The sequence below is a fragment of the Haliotis cracherodii genome, unplaced genomic scaffold (genome assembly GCF_022045235.1).
Source record: "Haliotis cracherodii isolate W230 unplaced genomic scaffold, xgHalCrac1.p SCAF_6, whole genome shotgun sequence".
NCBI classification, from domain to species: domain Eukaryota; kingdom Metazoa; phylum Mollusca; class Gastropoda; order Lepetellida; family Haliotidae; genus Haliotis; species Haliotis cracherodii.
In genome coordinates this window covers 22555072-22575796 of record NW_027266319.1, presented here as the reverse complement: position 1 = coordinate 22575796, position 20725 = coordinate 22555072, and the positions used below count along the sequence as shown (strand labels likewise).

The following is a 20725-nucleotide window of genomic DNA, read 5'->3' as shown; positions in this document are numbered from 1 at the left end:
ATATGCATGGGAAGAGAATCGTTGGAAGAATTAGGGAATTTAAAATAGATACATTGCAGTGATTTGATATTTTCAACAGAAATTGTCAAACAGTAGCGTGTCTTGTCCAATTAAGATACATACTAACCTATCTAATTGATTATTTATGCAAACATCATTTACTTGGTAAAAGCAGCCATTTTATGTTGTGTCGAAAAAGCGTTAAATTCCGTTTTACACATCGATATTTTCCATTCCATGAACGTAAATTATGGGAGATATATATTAATCAAAATACAAGTGTCGCCTTTCTCCGACGTTAACAAAGACATAAAACCAGCCATGACTTCAAATAGAATGGTGATATGTTTTTGGTATTTCATTACATTTGATGATAAGGCCAGTGCTCAATTACTAATGGTGCAACATTAGAGTCAAATTACATTTACACATTCAAGAGAATGTTGGAATCTAAGGACTAAGTTAAATCTTAGATAGGGCCATCCATTTCTCTATTACCTCTTTTTTATGAAGTACAATTTCATCATTTCTTATGGTTTTTTTCTTAACTAAACGTATACGGTTTCAATATCGATATTAGTGTTGGAATAGTTTGGTTCCTCGTGAACAAAACACCACGAAAATATATTGTCCTCACCCAGAGCCAATTCTCACCAAGTGACCTGAGTTACAAGAAACTAGCGGAGCTATGACCCCTTTTCTTTGTAGGTGTGTAACCTCTCTGTCGCCTTTTGACGTCATAGAGCAAAAAAACAGTTTTCGTCCTTTACGGCATACTATTTTTGACATTGAATGTACGTCGTTATAACGCATATAACTCCATTTGATATATAGTTATGTCGTTCAGATATTAGGCAGTATTTTGTTCACTTACAGTTTCCATAAAGCTTATAAACCAAAAAAACATATCGTCGCACAGTACTTTTATCGGTGTACGATAAAAAGCGGAGAAATTTACTGTTTTTCAACGCAGAATAAATTCTCTGACAACACTAAGAAGTGTCTTATTTTAAAAACCGGTTTAATATTTGCAGTTAAATTTACACCATCAAAAAGGAATTTAATATTCTCCACCTCTGCGTAATGTTATAGCCAGAAGTAGAGACAGTGTCGCGTGAGCGCAATTCTCGCACAACCTTCTCTTTTCCGATCTTAGGAAAATGTGCGTCAGAAAAACAACTCGGCATACAGAGGGTTAAGAGTGTGTCCAGGTAACCCTCGCTGGCCTAATATGACTTTTCATTTCAAAGGTCAGTCACAAAATAGACGCGGCGCCCTTCGTTCTGACTTTTAGAAATCTTATTTTCGACGGGTTGCCCACTGGTCTTGTGGGTCACAATTTGCTGTGCAGAGTTGCGTCCCTTTGGTGTGCCAGAATTATGTTTGTCAGAAACATCACGCCCTCATATAACTGACATGAACCACATCCACTGACTCATTGGAGACAATGCAGTAAACGTTTATATGGAAGAACGAGCTGATTTAAGTGCCTAGTTTACGGATCAATCAATCCAAAATGTCGCAGTTTCGAAATTTAGAACATCTATTCTTCCCCATCCAGTCCAAGACCGCCTCCGTGGTCTAGTGGTAGAGCGTCCGCCCGGAGTGCGGATGGTCCGGGGTTCGATCCCCGACCGCGTCATACCAAAAGACGTTAAAAGATGGTACTTGTTGTTACCCTGTCTGGCGCTCGGCATTAAGGGGCTAAAACAAGGACTGGTTGGCTCGGAGTCAGTATACTGTGTCTGAGTGGGGTATTCATGTTAAACTGCGGCATGGTATTTCAGTGAGCTAGCACTATTAATCGGCATCAGTCCGGACTAGTACAAGCAGCCACACACACACACACACACAGTGCTCCCTTATGAGCACACAGTATACTGACTCCGAGCCGACCAGTCCTTGCTTTAGCACCAGACAGGGTAACAACAAGTACCATCTTTTTAACGTCTTTTTGTATGACGCGGCCGTGATCTAACTGATATATTGTTCAAAGCGGCTTAAATCACACCCCTTCTGTGTACTGTTTCCCTTATGAGCACTTTGTTATCTCCATATGAAGGTCATATCTGGCGTCTCCTGCCTTGATGTTGCCGGAATATTGCTTAAAGCAGCGTAACTCACTCACTCACTCGTTATGTCCACAACGGAAGACAGGAAGGCAGTTCAACTGCGGAATGATTAAATGATTAGTCTGGCAGAAAGAGCAGAATTTCTGCAAAGCTAGGTTTGCACCATCAAATGTTGAACTACTTTCTGCTGTAATAACGAACGCTTAAGCCCGACTAGTTTATCCATTGTTTGGGGGATTCCGCCTACCCTAAAATTATGAAAAGTGGAAAAAGATGACTTTATTCCGTTTACATTTTCACCACAAAACTAGTGTGCCGAGAGTGAGTGAGTTAGTGAGTTGTGTTTAACATTAATCCAGTTATATCACGGCGTGTCAGCTTAATATGGGAGGATAGCCCGAAGTGATGCAGGTCTCAGACCTTTACCACTTCGGTGAAACCCACGAGCACGGGTATGGTGTTGACAAACCTAGAAACATAATCAGGGCGAACCGGGATTCGAACCCACAATCATAGGTTTCTGGCGTGCCCAAGGGACGCAACTCTGCACAGCGAATCAGTGTGTCGAGAATAACAATAAGACATCAGGTTGGAATATGTTGGACGACACACAAAATACAAAATATAACGAGTGCTTACTTGAATTTACATATTTACCCATATACCAACCAAAGAACCGTAGAACGTAGAACCCCCAGCAAGCTATGCTGATTGAAAGAGAGGACTAAAGGATCGTGTGGTCAAGCTGAGTGACATGGTTGATTGCGCTTCATCCTATCCCGACGACGTTGATGGCTGATCACTGTACCAACCACTGGATTGTCTGGTCCAGACTCGATCATGTACTGACCGCCGTCATAAAGCTTGAATATTGCTCAATGAGGCAAGGATTAAAGAAACGTCCCGCCTTTCGTGATCAGTTCCGTCTGCAGCCTGAGGCCGTTTGCTTATTATCCTTTTGTATGCTTGACTTTGGTCTATTCTTGATGAGCACGTCTTGGGAAGATTGTGGATGAAAACTGGCCTTCAGCAATCCATGCTTGTCGAAAGAGGCGACTAACGGGATCAAGTGGTCCAGCCTCTATATCTCCCGGTGCGCATTTCGGTAAACATACACTGACTGACCCCTTGGTGCATTCCAGCGGTTCTCGCGATCTCAAATTACCCGCCTTTGATTTTCATTAACATTTTACCGACCAATCAAACGTCGAGATGAGGAAGAAGGAAATGAGTGAGAGAGAACTTGCCACCGCCAGTTCTAATGGACACGAAGACATCCTTTTCATCAAATTGATTTTTGAAAGCTTTCTTTTGCGAATCTGTCCAAACGAGTAGTACAGCAATTCAAATTGGTTAATGGAAAAGAGGGGCGGGTATTTTGAGAACTACAGGAATGTAGAACAGGTTAGTGTAGGTTTACCGAAATGCGAGCCCTGGAGATGAAGAGGATGCGGGTGGCTCGCTGACTTGCTTGATGCTTGTCATGGCGTAGACCAACGCTCAAGATGTCCAGACACGGTTATTCACAGACCGGCGTCATATAGCTGGAATACTGCTGAGAGCGGCGTTAAAAATATATAATAAAATATATCTTGGTGAATCGATCAAAACTGAAAGAAACTTATATGAATGTCCAATTATTGGTTGATCTGAAAACGCTTAAGGTCAAAGGAACCTCTGTTGCTGTAGTAAGGGGGAAGGTTGGTGGTGCATCTTGCTGTGCATGGTTGTGTCCCTAAGGTGTGAAAAAGGGGGGGGGGGGGGGATGCGCACCCCCCTATGTATCCGCCCATGTCGTGGGTTCCGCCATCGTTGTCAATGTGACCTGCATTACTTTGATTTTTTCTCCCACAGTTAGCTGACGCGGATGCTGTGAAATACTTCCCAAAGCGACGTTAAGCCTCATTCACTCTCTCACTTTGTTGTTTCAGGCAATGACAAATTGGGATAAACTGTATATCATTGCCTGCCATGATAATATTACTCTCAATGTAACAGGCTACGTTCTAACTACTAAACATGCTAAAGAATCATGTGTAGACATGTTATACTCCACCGTGTAAATGTGTAGCTAATAACTGATAAGAATAAACCATATTTCATTGATATGTGAGCAAAATTACAGAAACGAGTCCCTTCCGTGATCCCAATCGCCTGGATCGATGCTCATGCTCAATCACTGGATTGTCTGGTCCAGACTCCGTTATTTACAGACCGCCGGAATATGGCTGAGTGTGGCTTTTAACAACAAATAAACAACAAACAAACTACAACTACTAATATGGCTAAGTATGGCTTTTAACAACAAATAAACAACAAACAAACTACAACTACTACTACTACTACTACTACTACTACTACTTCCTTTGGAGTATATATTCAAACGTACAACATTAGTACTCTACACACTATTAAACCAAATCTGTGCCAGGTTTATGTTTCGAAGTGTGTGAAATTCCCAGACTGCTATTCGGTAGGATCCTACACTGCACTTGAATGTACGAATTGAATGAATGCTCAAGATCCATTGCTAATGTAATTTGCTTTTTAAAGATATTTGACGGGTGTCTAGTGTTGCATTTTACCGCCGCTTTGATAAGGTCTCCTTCGAATCCTTAGAGTACTCTCCCTTGGCATAACACATCAACACTGCCCGACTCCATACTGGAACAGAGTCGGATCCAGGGTTTTGATAGTGTGTGTGTGTGTGTGTGTGTGTGTGCTTTAGTGTGTGTGTGTGTGTGTGTGTGTGTGTGCTTTAGTGTGTGTGTGTGTCCGTGTGATACCTATGTCACACCTCACCTTGAACCTCGGATGCGCCATTGCATTGCGTGAATAAATCATTCAGCATCGGATTGTGAGGTGGGTAGTGTATTTATTCCACAGGAACTAGTGATTGGTCAGTAAATAAAAATATATACCCCCTATATGACTTACATATATGGGGTATATATTTTTACTTACTGACCAATAACGAGAGACTTACATATATGGGGTATATATATTTTATTTACTGACCAATAACGAGTTCCTGTGATTTATTCCGGGTCTCAAAATCAACTCGTTTTATATAATTTTATTTTGAAACATTCCCCCATCTGATCAAGACTGAGCCCCGTGGTCTAGTTCTTATGCTGTCAGATGAACGCTTTGCTTTAAGTATCCTTCTGTCCATCCCTCAAATTAGCAAAGTTCTAGTCAACCGTAATAGGTGGAGTATTGTCATTTTCTTCACAGACATTATGTTCACATTAGTCCGTAACCCGTAGTGTTTCCGTGTCGTAAGAAGCTACTTAATGGACCAGGTGGTCAGGCTCGGTGACAGGGTTGATTGTGTGTCCAGTAAACCCGACGTGGTGACAGACAGACAGACTCGGCAACCCATGCTTGTCGTAAGTGGCGATAAAAGGGATCGGATGTTCAGGCTCGCTGACTTGGTTGATACATGTCATCAAATCCCAACTGCGTGGATAGATGCTCATGTTGTCAATCACTGGATTGTCTGGTCCAGACGCGATTATTTACAGACCGCCATCATATAGCTGGAATATTGCTGATTGCGGCGTTAAACAACAAACAAACAACAACATTCCTGCAACCGTTTGTAAAAAAGTAATCTGTGGTTGGGTTATTTTGTGTAAAAAAAAAGTGGTTCAATGGAGACTTGTCATGTCAAGAACAGTCATCAACATAGGAACGAAGACGGAATCGAACGTCAACATCGTCCCCGTCATTCCTTCAACCCCCATAGTTCTGTATAATTAGGAACAGATGTTCCTCAACCTCCTCAAGAGAATTGTATTTATTAGGTTCCAGTCTTGGTGGAACCCATGGGTATGTGTCAGCAACATGCCTTTCCTGTAGAGCTACCTCATGGGATTGCCCTCCTGTCCGAATAACTACACCATCTGTTCCCTGCCCAGCAAAGTCCTTGGGTTCTACCCCATGTTCCCCATGCCCACCAATGTCCTGGAGAGCTACCACGGGTGTTTCCTGCCCACAGAACTCCGCTAATACTACACCTGGTGCTCCTTGCAAAGCCTCGTCATGGAGATCTACCCCATGTGCTCCTTGTAAAGCCGTGTCATGCAGATATACCCCATGTGCTCCTTGTAAAGCCGTGTCATTGAGATCTACCCCATGTGCTCCTCGCAAAGCGTTGTCATGCAGATCTATCCTAGGTGCTCCTTGCAATGCCTTTTCACGAAGTTCTACCACATGTGCTCCCTGTCCAGCCAGGTCAGGCTCACCTACACCATGCGCGTCCCCTTGAATCAGCTCCACGACTGAGTTGCTGGTGACTGTACATCTGTATCTGCCACAGCACTGTGAAGCTTTCTCGATGGAAAACAACAGATCCTTACCCTCTTGCCTCTCCATTAAACACTTCCTCGCGCTGTCTTTCCCCGCCAGCTCTCCAAGCTCATGTATACGACAAATGAGTTCGTACATGTGTCTAGGGATGTTAAACACGTGGTTGTTTTTGCACTGAATCACATGTTGTTCTTCCGTATAGTCCAGGCGCACCATGACGACCCTATCACTGTAGGATGCCAGCAGCTTCTGTATCATACAACCAAGATCAAAAGCAGTCCGGGAAAATGGCTCCTGGGAGTGTGATAAGCTGGATCGGTGCATGTTCCAGGACGTAAATACATTCTTTGAATTGACAAAAAGAACAACATGGGTATTTCCCAATTGGGTCGCTATGTCTTGGGAACGGTCGATTCGACGGACCCTGCAGTTGAACAACGTCTCCAGACATCTCGAGAGCGCCTCAACGGTTTCTGAATGACACTCACAATCTTCTGAGTACAGCATGGAAATATTCTTGGTTGTAGAGTTCCTCAACGTATTCCCTAAAGAAGGAAATACCTTGTTACGTATATGACTCGATGTGTTACAGATACGTTCAAAATCTAGAATAAAGTATTGGTAAAGGTATAAAACCAAAGTGACAAAAGGTCTTACTTCTCGAACCCATTCACAAGGTCATATTACCCTAAAAAATACCAATAAAACAATACCAATAAGGTCATATTACCCTAAACAATACCTCACAGAAACTGCCAAATCTTGAACCTCTGGACCGACATTTGGAAAACATTTATAAAACTGAGATGGAAATTAAGATATTTGAATTTATTTGAATTTATGGTTTGGCTTGTTTTTGTTATATTTACAAGACTTGATAAGCCTTGTTAAAGGTGTAAGTTCATATTTTGACTTGCGCCATTATGTTTCCATGATTGTTTTAGCCTAGTGGTTAAAGCGTTCGCTTGTTACGCCGAAGACCCGGGTTCGATTCCCGACATGGGTATATTGTGTGAAGCCCATTTCTGGTGTCCCCCCGCCGTGATATTGCTGGAATATTGCTTAAAAAAGCGGCGTAAAACCATACTCATTCACTCACTCCATGATTGTTTAGGTGCACACGACCCGTGAAGATCCGGGGTAGAATAGGTCAGCAACCCATGCCTTCGGTAAAAGACGACTATGCTAGTCGCAAGGGGCGACTAACGGGATTGGGTGGTCAAGCTCGCTGCCTTGTTTGATACATGTCATTCTATCTCAACTGCATGGGTCGATGCTCCTGATGTCAATCACTGGATTGTCTTGTTCAGACCCGATTATTTACAAACCGTATAGCTGTAATATTGCTGAGTGCGGCTTTAAACAACAAACAAACAAATCAGGTGAACACTTGACTTGCCTCGTAATGTATGGATAAGTGAAATTCATTACAAATCGCGCGTGTTACATATCAGGTATAGAACAAAGTACAGTTTACTCACAGAAATCCACATCAGACCCCGCGTCAAGGTTGGTGATGTATGCAGTGACGTGTTGGAGGAGCTCGTAGTCAGCTGTGAGAACAATAGAGTCAGTGAGATCAATATTTCATATCATGGCTACCTGTAAATTGACCTGTCAATCCAAAATGATTGGCCAATCGAAAAGTCTATATAGTAATATGAAACAGAATCCCCATTTTGTCACACAAGTTCCAACCACATGTACATTTAACAAAATCATAGATATATAGATATATTAGATTTTATTTGTTGTGGGCTTGGTTAAAATGGTCAGTACTACATCTGCACCACCATTTTGACCAACCGATCCTCATGCCGTCTGCCTGTCAAGACAAATACCTTGGAATCTGCCTCCAAATATCCAAGAGGGAGGTGAACAGATTCATTGTGAATGAGTGAGGGAGTTTGTCGCTACAGTAATATTCGACCCTTGACCAGGCAACGGCAGTAAAGGCAAAAGGATTGACCCACGCCATCAGCTTACAGTGACGAGGAGGATTGCAGAGTGAGTGAGTGAGTGCGTGTGTAGGTGGGTGGATGGGTGAGTGAGTGAGTGACTGAGTATAGTTTTACGCCGCTTTTAGCAATAGTCCAGCGATATCACGGCGGGGGACACCAGAAATGGGCTTCATATATTGTACCCATGTCGGGAATCAAACCCGGGTCTTCGGCGTGACGAGCGAACGCTTTAACCACTAGGCTACCCGACCGCCCCTGAGTGAGTGAGTGAGTGAGTGAGTGAGTGAGTTTGACGCTAACGTATGTCACCGATTCCTTGATCAGACAACTGGATAAAACAGTGATTGGAAGCAATAGGAAGGACCCACCCCGTCGGAGTACGATGACCTGCATTCTCAGCCTGGTGACCAGATCTTCGTTAATCATCTCGTATGAAAACCCAGAGGTCACGGGTACCAATACAGACCCGAACTCCATACAGAGTCGATATCTTGTGCGTAAGGTTATCCTACTATACAGTTCTGACCTTTCAACATCAGGACGAGGTTTATGTTTTGACTTAGTCCTTAGTCTTCTAATTGGGACATCTTGGCATTGGGACAAAAACAGAGCTTGTGTTATTAGTGATTGATTGACTGAGTTCGGTTTTAGGCCGCTTTTAGCAATATTTCAGCAATATCACGGCGGGGGACACCAGAAATGGGCTTCACACATTGTACCCATGTCGGGAATCGAACTCGGGCCTTCGGCGTGACGAGCTAACGCTTTAACCACTAGGCTACCCGACCGCCCCGTGTTATTTGTGAATCGATTCGATTGGAGTAACGCTGTTGTCGTTTATTAATTGTAGTAAAGTGTGCTTCGTAAATCATATCAACTGTCATTTCCGTAAACGAAATGAGAAACACAAACCATAACAATCCAATTGCATATATCATATTACCCTGTAACCTTTACCAAAGTGATGATTGTACAGAGCGGTCGTTACAAATGAGAAATCGAATCTTCTCGAATCTTCGAGTGCTCTGAGACTATCCAATAACAAGTACCTGCCAACTGCCGTCTAGACCAATATTTTCATCGAAGAAATGCCGTCGAAATGACAAGGATATAAATTCAATTGTCAGACTGCATCCTCACAGGGGGACACTGATTGCTATCTCTGCCACTGTGAAGAAGGAGCCGACGGAGTCGCTGCCCATGATGCCGAGACGTGTGGGACGGGGCGAGATTTGTTTCTCACTTAATCTAATCCAATCTAACTCCATCAACGCGTCTCGCCTAATGCAGAATACATGACCGCTGTGTTTCTTTTGTGTAGGATGTGCATTAAACGGAGCATGGATGTCCTCGTGGTCAGAGGTACAACAGTTGGGGGAGTTGTGCCCCCTTGGCGAGGCTGGATCAAGCTCCTCACAGCGATAGTACGTTCCCGGAGCTCTCCATACTATCGCTGCCACCAGTCAAAACTCCCCACTGTGAATAGGTGGCCACAACCATGCTTGGAGTTGAACTCGCAACCGAAAGACCGTTATGTTTACAAACAAGTGGCGACTGTCGTGACGCCGAATACACTTATCGCTGCTAAATTACTTTCTTCGTTTGTCAATTTGAATTTCTGTTTCATTAAAACTATCGTGTTATTGATATAGTAAGAATGTAAGGGAGAAGTTGGTTGATTTTCCGTTAGTCTGCAATCTCGAACCAATCTGATTATCAAAACAACAAAGTAAATTCATCTGCAAAACATGGTCAGTCGTAAACCTTTTCAAATTGAAATACTATGGCATTCCCAAAGACATAAACAAAGGTGTAAACGTTACTACATATGGGGTTGGAGGGCAAATTTCAAGAGTCTTGAAATGGCCGCACCCACACTGGTGGCAGCGTTGTTACCGAGAGTGTAACGAAGGCGTCACGCGCTGGGAAGGAGCTTGAGGCTGGATGTGTCCCCTGGACCTCAACTTACACTGATGTTGATTCTTGGTGGGTCAGCATCATACCAGTGTTCGTAGTTAACGTCAACAACAGGTGTCAGTGGATTGTACATGCTTACACTTTTCGTCACTGATTTTCAGTGATCCATTTATATAATAGTCACCGCTATTTTGCCTTTTACGCTCAATAAAATCTGTTTAGTCGGATAATTGAGACCCGTGTAGACCTTTTATGAATATGTGCTCCGACATTAATAACAACATGATCGCCGAAATATGCCAGACATAATGATACAATTGACGTTTAACCTCAAACCAACACCTCTTTTCTCAAGCAGAATGTTTGTGTGGTTTTCGCACTGTTTCACAGAATTGCCTACTCCACGTATTGTCCTGGGATGGGAATTCGAACACATATCTCTCACGAACACAGTCACAACTCCGTTCATTAAAAGATTCATATTTGAGTGAGTGAGTGTGGTATAACGTCACTTTGAACAGTATTCCGGTTATTTCACGGCGTGTCAGCTTAATGTGGGAGGGAAGCCCACAAGCTCGAGTATGGTGCTGACAAACCCAGAGACGTAATCTTGGCAAACCGGGATTCGAACCCAATATCATACTATTAGGTTTCTGGCATGCACAAAGGACGCAACTCTGCAAAGCGAATTGCAACGTCTTAGACGACTGCACCCCCGTCATCTATGATTCTTCTTTCTGTAGATATGTTTATGAATCATGCCTTACCATTTTTCGGTGTCGAGGAACAATATCGTCTCCGTCTATCGCGTTTCCGGATGAAAGCTATCCCTGCCACCAACCCAACGAGTGACGCCAGAACTGACCCCAGGATAACACGGACACCAAGCGTGTCCCCGATCTTTTGTGTCGAAGCGCCACTGGTCTTGATTCCACAATTAGTAGTACAAGGCTTGTTCGATATAACTGATGCTGATGTATCAAGGAGCGACAATGCCACAGGGTCACGTGGAGGGCATTGCAGAGCTGGTTTAAAAAATTAAAACCAATTATTACAACCAATATGTACATAGATATGCATTCATCAGATACAATATAATATGTAACCTGTCTCGACGGTAAGCCAAGCTATTAATAAACTTCTGACCATACATGACAAGGAATCAAGGTCGAAATTCTCTCTTAGTATATGGATCCCGTTAGGTAACAGATGTGTGAGTGGGGGTTGGGGTAGTTGTGGCGTTGTGTGGGTGGTGGGGTTGGGTAGGTCCCCATCTGGATCCATCTGCGGCTGTTGCTAATCCATATACTTAGCTATATATAAGGCAATAGGTAACAGCATTATGACGTCATACTTATGATGTTCAAAGATTTGTCATTTGGAAGTCCCATGTTTATGTGTAACCATGACTACTGGTAGTATAACTATACAGGCTTTCTTTTCAGAAATTCGGTATTAAAAAATGTTGTAATACTGATAGCCGACCCTTTGATTTCACCTCCGTTAGGGGGCAAGGGTGGACCAGTCATCTAAGGCGCCGTAATTCGCTGTGCAGAGTTGCGTCCCTTGGGCACGCCAGAAACCTATGATTGTGGGTTCGAGTCCCGTTTCGCCCCGATTATGTTTCAAGGTTCCTCAGCATCATACCCGTGCTGATGGGTTTCACCGAAGTGTTAAACGTCTGAGACCTGCATCGCTTCGGGCTTTCCTCCCACATTAAGCTGACACGCCGTGATATAACTGGAATAATGATAAAAGCGGCGTTAAACCCAACTCACTCACTCACCTCCATTAGTCTAGAAAAAGTTCACATCTCTACAACTTGGGTGTAAAACGGGTCTACAGACAATTCTACACTTGAATCCTGAAATTACCTGGTACAAAGCGATGGATTCTGTAAACCTGCCTGTTGGTATTAGGCACTGGGATGATCTACAATCAAAACATAAAAGTACGATCGCTTTAATCATTGTGCTTCCTAGTTACAATATAATATTTAACGTTTAACACTTAACACAACTAATCTGCTACAGTGAATACAATCAAAAGTCTGCTGGCCACACGTCGACTTACCTTTATTCGATATGTTGCACAGGTTTTACTAAACTGGAATATTCCTGTATTCGTTCCCTATAACAAAGGTTATGAATGAAGTTAAATGTCACAAGTGATATTGTTTTAAAAAGATATTTAAAAATATAGTCTCCGTAATTACTCGTTTGTATTTTTGGGCTTGACATGTTATCAATATTTATTTCTGTGCTTTATTGCGGGGAAGACCGCCTCCGTGGTCTAGTGGTAGAGTGTCCCCAGTCGCGTCATACCAAAAGATGGTACTTTTTGTTACCCTGTATGGCGCTTGGACGCGACCTTAAATCCCATTTCATCTTTCACATCATCTATTGCGGGGAAACAGTTCCCATAAGAACTTGTGTGGATTCTGTTGGTAGATGAGGTGAGGTATTTAACAAAAGTACGTCTTATCGACATTTCAAATAACATAATAGAAAGTCTTGTCGTTTGTCAAAGGAAATTACCGAAAGTACGTTAGAGCAAGAATTAAACTGTATTGGTTTTTTTAGCAACAAAAGAAAGACAACAAAATATTTACCTTTCTCAGTGTGCGAATCTTGCTACATTGATACCCCGATTGTTTCGGAAGCTGCGTGGTTGTCTCACAAACTTGCACCATGTGTCGGGTTGCATTTGGGAGAGGATGGAAGCTTAGCTGGATGCTGTTGTTGCCAGGCAACGCCATGGACAGAAGATAGTTCCAGTAGGCAGTGGTAAACTGAAGGGTGTCTGATTCACCAGGAAACCACACGTTCATCAGATGAAAACGTTCGATGAGATAGATATATGTCGACATTCAATTCCCCAAAATTATAATAAAATCGAAATCTCGACAACACATTTAGTTTGTGAAACATTTTCGGTAATAAATAAAATCGTTTTTCAATGGGAAATTTACTTCACATTAATAAATACTTCAAAAAGCTCATTTCAATTTTCTCTATTCTTGTGACCTGTTTTTATCTAAACCTCGGCCTCTGGTTTTGAATAATTTTTATGTCACTAGATAAAAAGAATAATTGTATATGGGAACGCGATTGGCCTACGGCGCCGCAATTCGCGGTGGAAAGCTTAATCCCTTAGGCTTGCGAGAGGCCAATGATTGTGGGTTCGAATCCCGAATCGCCCAGAATTATGTATCTACGTTCGTAGGCATGATACTGGTGTTCGTGGGGTTCATCAACGTGGTACATATCTCAGCCCTTCGGGCTTTCCTCCCACGTCAAGATGAAACGTCGTGATGTAATTGAGTGAGTGAGTGAGAGTTTGGTTAAACGCCGCTTTTAACATTATTCCAGTTATATCACGGCGTGTCAGCTTAATGTGGGAGGAAAGCCCGAAGTGATGCAGGTCTCAGACGTTTACCACTTCGGTGAAACCCACGAGCACGGGTATGGTGCTGACAAACCTAGAAACATAATCAGGACGAACCGGGACTCGAACCCATAATCATAGGTTTCTGGCGTGCCCAAGGGACGCAACTCTGCACAGCGAATCGCGGCGCCTTAGACGACTGGGTCACCCGTGCCCCCGTGTTGTAATTTAAATACTGTTCAAAGCGGCGTTAAACCAAAACACTCACTAATTTACACTTACCGGTGGCATAAAAGGTGACCTTTGCTTGTCTGAGGAAGCATGGATCCCTGTCCCTTAGCCACGTGTTGACGTAGACAGTGACGTCTTTACTGTTACGGAACGTCGATGACGTCACTCGGAACTCAACCTGTAAGATACATGTTTAGTGGCTTCATTAAACTTAGGTGGCAAAGGGTTAACTCACAAGGGGCGTCTGATATGGCCGATGTTAGCTTCAATATTATGAGTTACATGTGTCACTAGTGTGTTGCGACCCGTAACGATCCGGGGTAGAATAGGTCTTCAGCAACCCCTGCTTTCCATAAAAGGCGACTATGCTTGTCGTAAGAGGCGACTAACGGGATCGGGTGGTCAGGCTCGCTGACTTGGTTGATGCATGTCATCGTGTCCCTTTTACAGCAAGCATGGGTAGCTGAAGACCTATTCTATCCCGGATCTTCACATAGCTGGCTCCTTTTACGCGTAATGATTATATCACGGATATGTACTGACCATGGTGATCTGGCTGGAGTCGGTGACCTTGACGACAAACATACAAGGGAACGGCACGTTTCCGTTTTCCGGATTTCGATTGTCCCAGGTTATTAGATAAACCTCATATACGCTAACAGCAACTGGAGATTGACAAAAAGAATTATTATTAAGTCATCATATTCTTTTTTGTAAACCCCTAATTGAGGAACGGATTCATAAATTAAATCTATTTCCTGGGTATTGAGCTATATAAAGTATAACGTCCACTTATCACTCTCCATTATAGGCTGATGCAGATTCAATCGGGCGTGAAAGGAAACAAAACGGTGACAATTATATGGATGGATCACTGAAACTTGAAACTGAAAAGGTAAACAGTATTATCTTAGGACATTAATCATTATCAAGATCTAGAGTAATATGTTTTCGCCAGTAATAGTACAACTAACTGAGGGACAAATGAAGTATACCGAGTGTATTTTATGTTCTTGAAAATTGAAAGAACTGTTGTTAAACTTGATTATGCCTATTTAACCATCACTCATTCCTGCAACCGTTTGTTCAAAAGTGGTTCAATGAAGACTTGGGTTGGGAATGAATTAGCTAACTCATGACCCCTACCATATTTAAAACGTAAATTTGTGCCGAAAAAAGCAAATTTATAGATTTTTAAAGATAATATGTCTACGATACTCATCAGCAGTTGATCTTTATGAAATTGTTTAATTTTAAAAGGGTTAGTTTTAAATCAAATTATATTTTTAAAAATATGACCATGTATAAGTCTTCTTTGGGTGCTGACTAAGCGCAAGGACAGTTATTTTTTTTGGATGAAATATCGCTAACTTAAGATATTTTCAACTGAAAATCAAACATATGAAAAAATCAACAGAGAGGTATAGTTTCTTGTGCTCATGAGTTTATATTACTTATTTGGTCATGGTGCTGATATTGAGGATCATAAGGAAAACCTAGGATCTGAACCCACGAACAGAGGATCCGTGCACGGCTAAGGGACGCAACTCTTGCATAATGAAACGTAGACCACTGTCCACTTTTTTTCGTAATTGTGTTGTTGAAAGTGGGCGATTTATCAGTGAACTGATGTTATGTCTAACGAGTCTGATTAAAGAAGTTCACAATTTGCAAACAGTTTTCAGCTGCTTACGTGCATGTGTGCGTGTGTGCAGAACGTCAACTGAGATGTGTAGGTCCCTTTGCCTTTCAGGTTATCTCACAGCGGTGTGAAATAGTCCAATGTTGACAAGACAATCAGTTTTTGACTGCATAAGCAACGTTCCAAGATGCCCTCTAATCCATCAGTTGCACAAAACCACCCATTCCCTATTGTCATCAGATCTGACAGACAGGTTTATTCAGTATTATGGCCATATGGCCTAAAGTAGAATTGATAGTAACTCATAATATGATGTCACGTGCATATACAGAAATTACATCTTCTTGAATCTAATAGAAAAAACATGCTTTATATAAGTAGCCACTGAAAAGACAGCATGTTTATTTTGTGAGTTGATAATGTTGATCATTTCAGATTTATAGTCATTATTCAAGGAGAGATATGTAGATCTCTTGGAATACTTGTTACACTTAAATACGATCTGAGAACAAGCATGAGTTATTTGGGACATTATCCGTCCCTGGATACATTGAATCAAATATAAAACCCGAAAGGGTCCCTCTTATCTACCTTCGGGGGGCTTCCAGCTGATGATGAGGGTGGGGTCAGAGCGGGGGTCGGTGTTACTGACAAGCAGAGATAACCCCCTCACCGTCCCGGGGAGGTCACGCAGTGCACCGTCTGGGGGACAGAGGAGAGCAACTTAATCATAACATTATATCAAAATTTGTATATACACATCGAGACAGAAGAGACAGACATTGTATTTACGTGTTTGTTTGTTGTTTGCTGACGCATTATTCCAGCGATATCACGTGAACAATAGAGTATAAAATCTTGTATTTGCTTCTCAAATACCATGTCGAGTGACGTGACATTCTGCAAAAAGTCACCCGTGGACTGTCAAAATGTAAACTTTGCCATGTCACTTAATGAGGTGAACATGTATTCCACAAGAAAATACGGGGCGGTCGGGTAGCCTAGTGGTTAAAGCGTTCGCTAGTCACGCCGAAGACCTGGGTTCGATTCCCGACATGGGTACAATGAGTGAAGCCCATTTCTGGTGTCCCCCGCCGTGATATTGCTGGAATATTGCTAAAAGCGGCGTAAAACATACTCACTCACTCACTCACTCACAAGAAAATACAAACGTTGTATTTTGTACGTTCTAAGTTATATTTATTTGTTGTTTAAAACCGCACTCAACAATATTCCAGCTAAATGACATCGGCCTGCAAATAATCGAATCTGAGCCTGACAATCAAGTGATAGATATTACGAGCATCGATTCACACCGATAGGGTACGATGACACCCAACTGACCAATTGCAAGACACTGAGTCTGACCACGCGACCCATGACATCGCAACGGATAGACCCTGTGTACTATATGTTATGACGCCTTTCTCTATTGGGGTCACTTGATATCAGTTTATAACGGTGATAACATACATTGATATGATGAGAGATTGTTACCTGGCAACTTCCTCTGCAAGACTCCTTCGTCATACACAACGTTACAGTTGAAACCTAGAGGCTGAAATAACGCATGTCAGTTTGTCAGTCCACGTGTGCTAACCAGATCAAAGGATCATGAGAAAACACTTTCAGTTAATACATTTATCAATTAGGGATTAATTATTGTTGTTGATAAAATGAAAGCAAAAGAAAGAATACACCCAAATTGATTGTGGCTAAAATGAAACAAGAAATGGTTTTCGGACGGTGATGTATTTCATACTGGTATCATAGTTGTATTTTTGACTGTGTTGCAGCAGCGACTGTCTTCAGGCGAGAAACGTTTTGATAACGATTGTAATATTTTGGTCAAATAAAAAAATTAAGTGTATACATTTTTTGCCGGGCGTTTTTTTCTTCCTAAGTAGGTGTCACCATAACCAATCGACCGCAAACCACATCCAACATTGTGGCCCAATAAATGACGTGACGTGAATATGGTTTTACGCCGCTTTTAGCAATATTCCAGCAATTTCACAGCGAGGGACACCAGAAATGGGCTTCACACATTGTACCCATGTCGGGAATCGAACCGGGTCTTCGGCGTGACCCCACCCCAATAAAAAAACTATTCAGAGTAAAAGGATAACATGTCTTCTTAACAATCATTCCTCTTATGAAAAGTCTACCAATGAACATTAACAAATTTAATACATTACAACTTATATAGCCGGAAAGATTTGTTTAGATTTCGCAGTTAAGTGTATGTTCTACTGCTATAAATACATCCATGTGATCATCAAAGACTACCTGACACAGGTAGACATGTGTGTCACAGGTATAGAGAAATACCTTCCCTCGTGGTGTACACATCGTCTCACTGACCCTGTCCCCGTCTTACCGTCGTAGAGCACGTCGTCTTCGTGCAGTCCCCGAAGTCGCCGCGTGTCGCCTTCAGCAGTACGGTAATGAAAACCAGTAAACGGAACGTTTTAAACGCCATCTTGTCGTTGGCTTGTCCCTCTTGCCTATCACATACCGTGGGATGTTTATCTTATCATGTTACTTGGAAATGTTTCATTATCCTAGCGGTTTTATCCGGATACGACCATGCATATCTACCGACATATAGATATAGATCCTGTCCCACGCAAAGTAGTAAGTGCAGTTAAATGAAAACTTGACTTGTGTTCATTTCTTTTAACTCTTATTGCCTTTAAAACGATCACACTTTTTGATGCGCGATTGGCCCTAAGACTTCGACGTAACAAGTTTATTTTACATGTATTATTGGTGAGGTGAGGTCTTCCGCGACCCATGCTTGCCGTGAAAAGCGACTAAGCTTATCGTAAGAGGCGACTAACGGGCTCGCTGACTTGGTTGGTGTCATCGTATCCTAATTGCGTGGAACGATGCTTATGATGTCAGTCACAGGATTGTTTTCCAGACTCGATTATTTTCAGACCGCCGTCATTTAGCTGGAATATTGCTGAGTGCGGAATTAAAACAAACAAACAAACAAACAATCAAACAAAATGGTGAGGTGAGGTGAAAATGGGGATTAACGTCAGGTTCAAGATTATTGCGACGTGCACGCTCGTGTGTGTTCATGTGTCTGCATGTACTAGTCCCGACTGATGCCAGTTTTATCGTGCTAGCCCACTGAGATACCATGCCGCAGCTTAACATGGATACCCCACTCAGACACAGTATACAGATTCCGAGTCGACCAGTCCTTGTTTTAGCCCCTTAATGCCGAGCGCCAGACAAGGTACCAACAAGTACCATCTTTTAACGTCTTTTGGTATGAAGCGGCCGGGGATCGAATCTCAGACCCTTTACTCTCCAGGCAGATGCTCTATCCACTAGATCGCCGCGAATAGCTGCAAAATTGCTGATGCGGCGTTAATCAATATTCACTCACTCACTCACTCACTATCCACTAGACCACAGATGCTGTTCATTGCATGTTATAACCCATCCCCGTTTTGGAGCATACATTTGTATACGACATGTATATCTAGAGTTATAGTCTTCGTTGATTTCTAGCCATTGTACAGTCGTATCACGGCGGGTGAAAGTCAGCGTGACCTTCAAGGTTTAGCACTCTTTTGGGCATCCAACAAAGGGCGCGTTACCATCATCACACGCACTCATCAATGGACATTCTAAGTGTGTTATATATTCACTTATAAGGATGTAATGTTGGCGCAATAAGCCTGCTAGGTGGTGACAACCACATGATAAGAACCATGGCTTTTCCATGGATTCTAATCTACGACTATACTATTTCAGCATGTCGAAGGGATGCAACTCTGAGCAGCGAATAGAGGCGTCTCAGCCAGCTGGGCCACCTGTACGCCTGTGATCCTGTGCGAGCGCCTTTTGACCGCCTCCGTGTTCTGGTGGTACAGCGTCTGCCCGGAGAGCGGAAGGTCCGGGGTTCGATCCCCGGCCGCGTCATACCAAAAGATGTTAATAGATGGTACTTGTTGTTACCCTGTCTGGCGCTCGGCATTTAGGGGCTAAAACAAGGACTGTTAGTCTCGGGGTCAGTATACTGTGTCTGAGTGGGCATCGGCGAGTTAAACATCGGCATGGTATCTCAGTGTCCTAGCACTATAAATCGACATCGGTCCGGATTAGCGCACGCACGCACGCACGCACGCACACGCACACGCACGCACGCACGCACGCACACATACATACACACATGCATGCACGTCGCTGTATAAGTGCAATAATCTTGAGCGCGACGTTAAACCCAATTTCACCTCACCTCACCTGGGGCGCCTTTTTGCGACAGTGACTATTGGATTTTGGCATTAAACGATTGTAAACGGGTTGATTGAGTTAGTGATTTTTATTTTACGTCGCTGTCAGCAATATTTCAGCAATATCACGACGGGGGACACCAGAAATGGAATCGAACCCGGGCCGTCGGCGTGACGAGCGAAAGATTGTCTATCTTGGCTACCGGCCCAAAAGGTGTGAAGAAAAAGAGTGAAAGATTCATCATCTTGATTTAGAAGTAAAGAAATGTCACATTTAACTGGTTTCAGATATTCAGTGTATACATGTAGAAAACAGGTGTGACTGATACTTTTACAAAGAAGTGACTCCAGTGTTTTTTCTTCACAATCTATAGGTCAACAAGCAAGGCTAATTATCTGAACGATAACAACGTCGTAGTGCGATAACCTGGCCTATGTGAGACACCTCTCACCCGCTGGTACAACGTGGTCTGTAATGTCTGGCATGTGTGAAGTGGTACGTGGTGGGCTTCGGTTTCCGTATCTCTCATTCGTCATCACTCGAATGTTTCCGTAATCTACAATCGGCTTGTCTCGCATGGAACACGTTGGTCACGAATGTTCCGTGTTCATATGCCAGTATGAATATCTTCGAGAGGGGCACGAGTCTACATTCGGCTTGTCCCGGAATGGGACGAGTTGGTCACGAATGTTCTCGTGTTCATACGCTAGTAATGGAAAACTTCGAGAGGAGCACGAGTCTACATTCGGTTTGTCCCGGAATGGGACGAGTTGGTCACAAATCCCGTGTTCATATGCCAGTATGAATATCTTCGAGGGGAGCACGAGTCTACATTCGGTTTGTCCCGGAATGGGACGAGTTGGTCACGAATGTTCTCGTGTTTATACGCCAGTATGAAAACCTTCGAGAGGAGCACGAGTCTACATTCGGTTTGTCCCGGAATGGGA

At 42.9% G+C, this 20725-nt stretch overlaps 1 protein-coding gene across 1 annotated transcript; it reads right to left on the bottom strand.

Annotated features, from left to right (window-relative positions):
* Positions 1-5123: 5123 nt before the first annotated feature.
* On the bottom strand, positions 5124-18010 carry LOC139446317 (uncharacterized). Its single transcript, XM_071227666.1, has 11 exons — positions 17905-18010; positions 17022-17082; positions 16116-16226; positions 14426-14547; positions 13934-14060; positions 12876-13066; positions 12338-12394; positions 12139-12196; positions 11032-11289; positions 7868-7939; positions 5124-6931 (listed from the first exon to the last, which is right to left on the bottom strand). The coding sequence occupies exons 1-11, from the start codon at positions 18004-18006 to the stop codon at positions 5811-5813; spliced, it is 2280 nt and encodes a 759-aa protein (XP_071083767.1). The 5' UTR covers positions 18007-18010; the 3' UTR covers positions 5124-5810.
* Positions 18011-20725: the final 2715 nt, after the last annotated feature.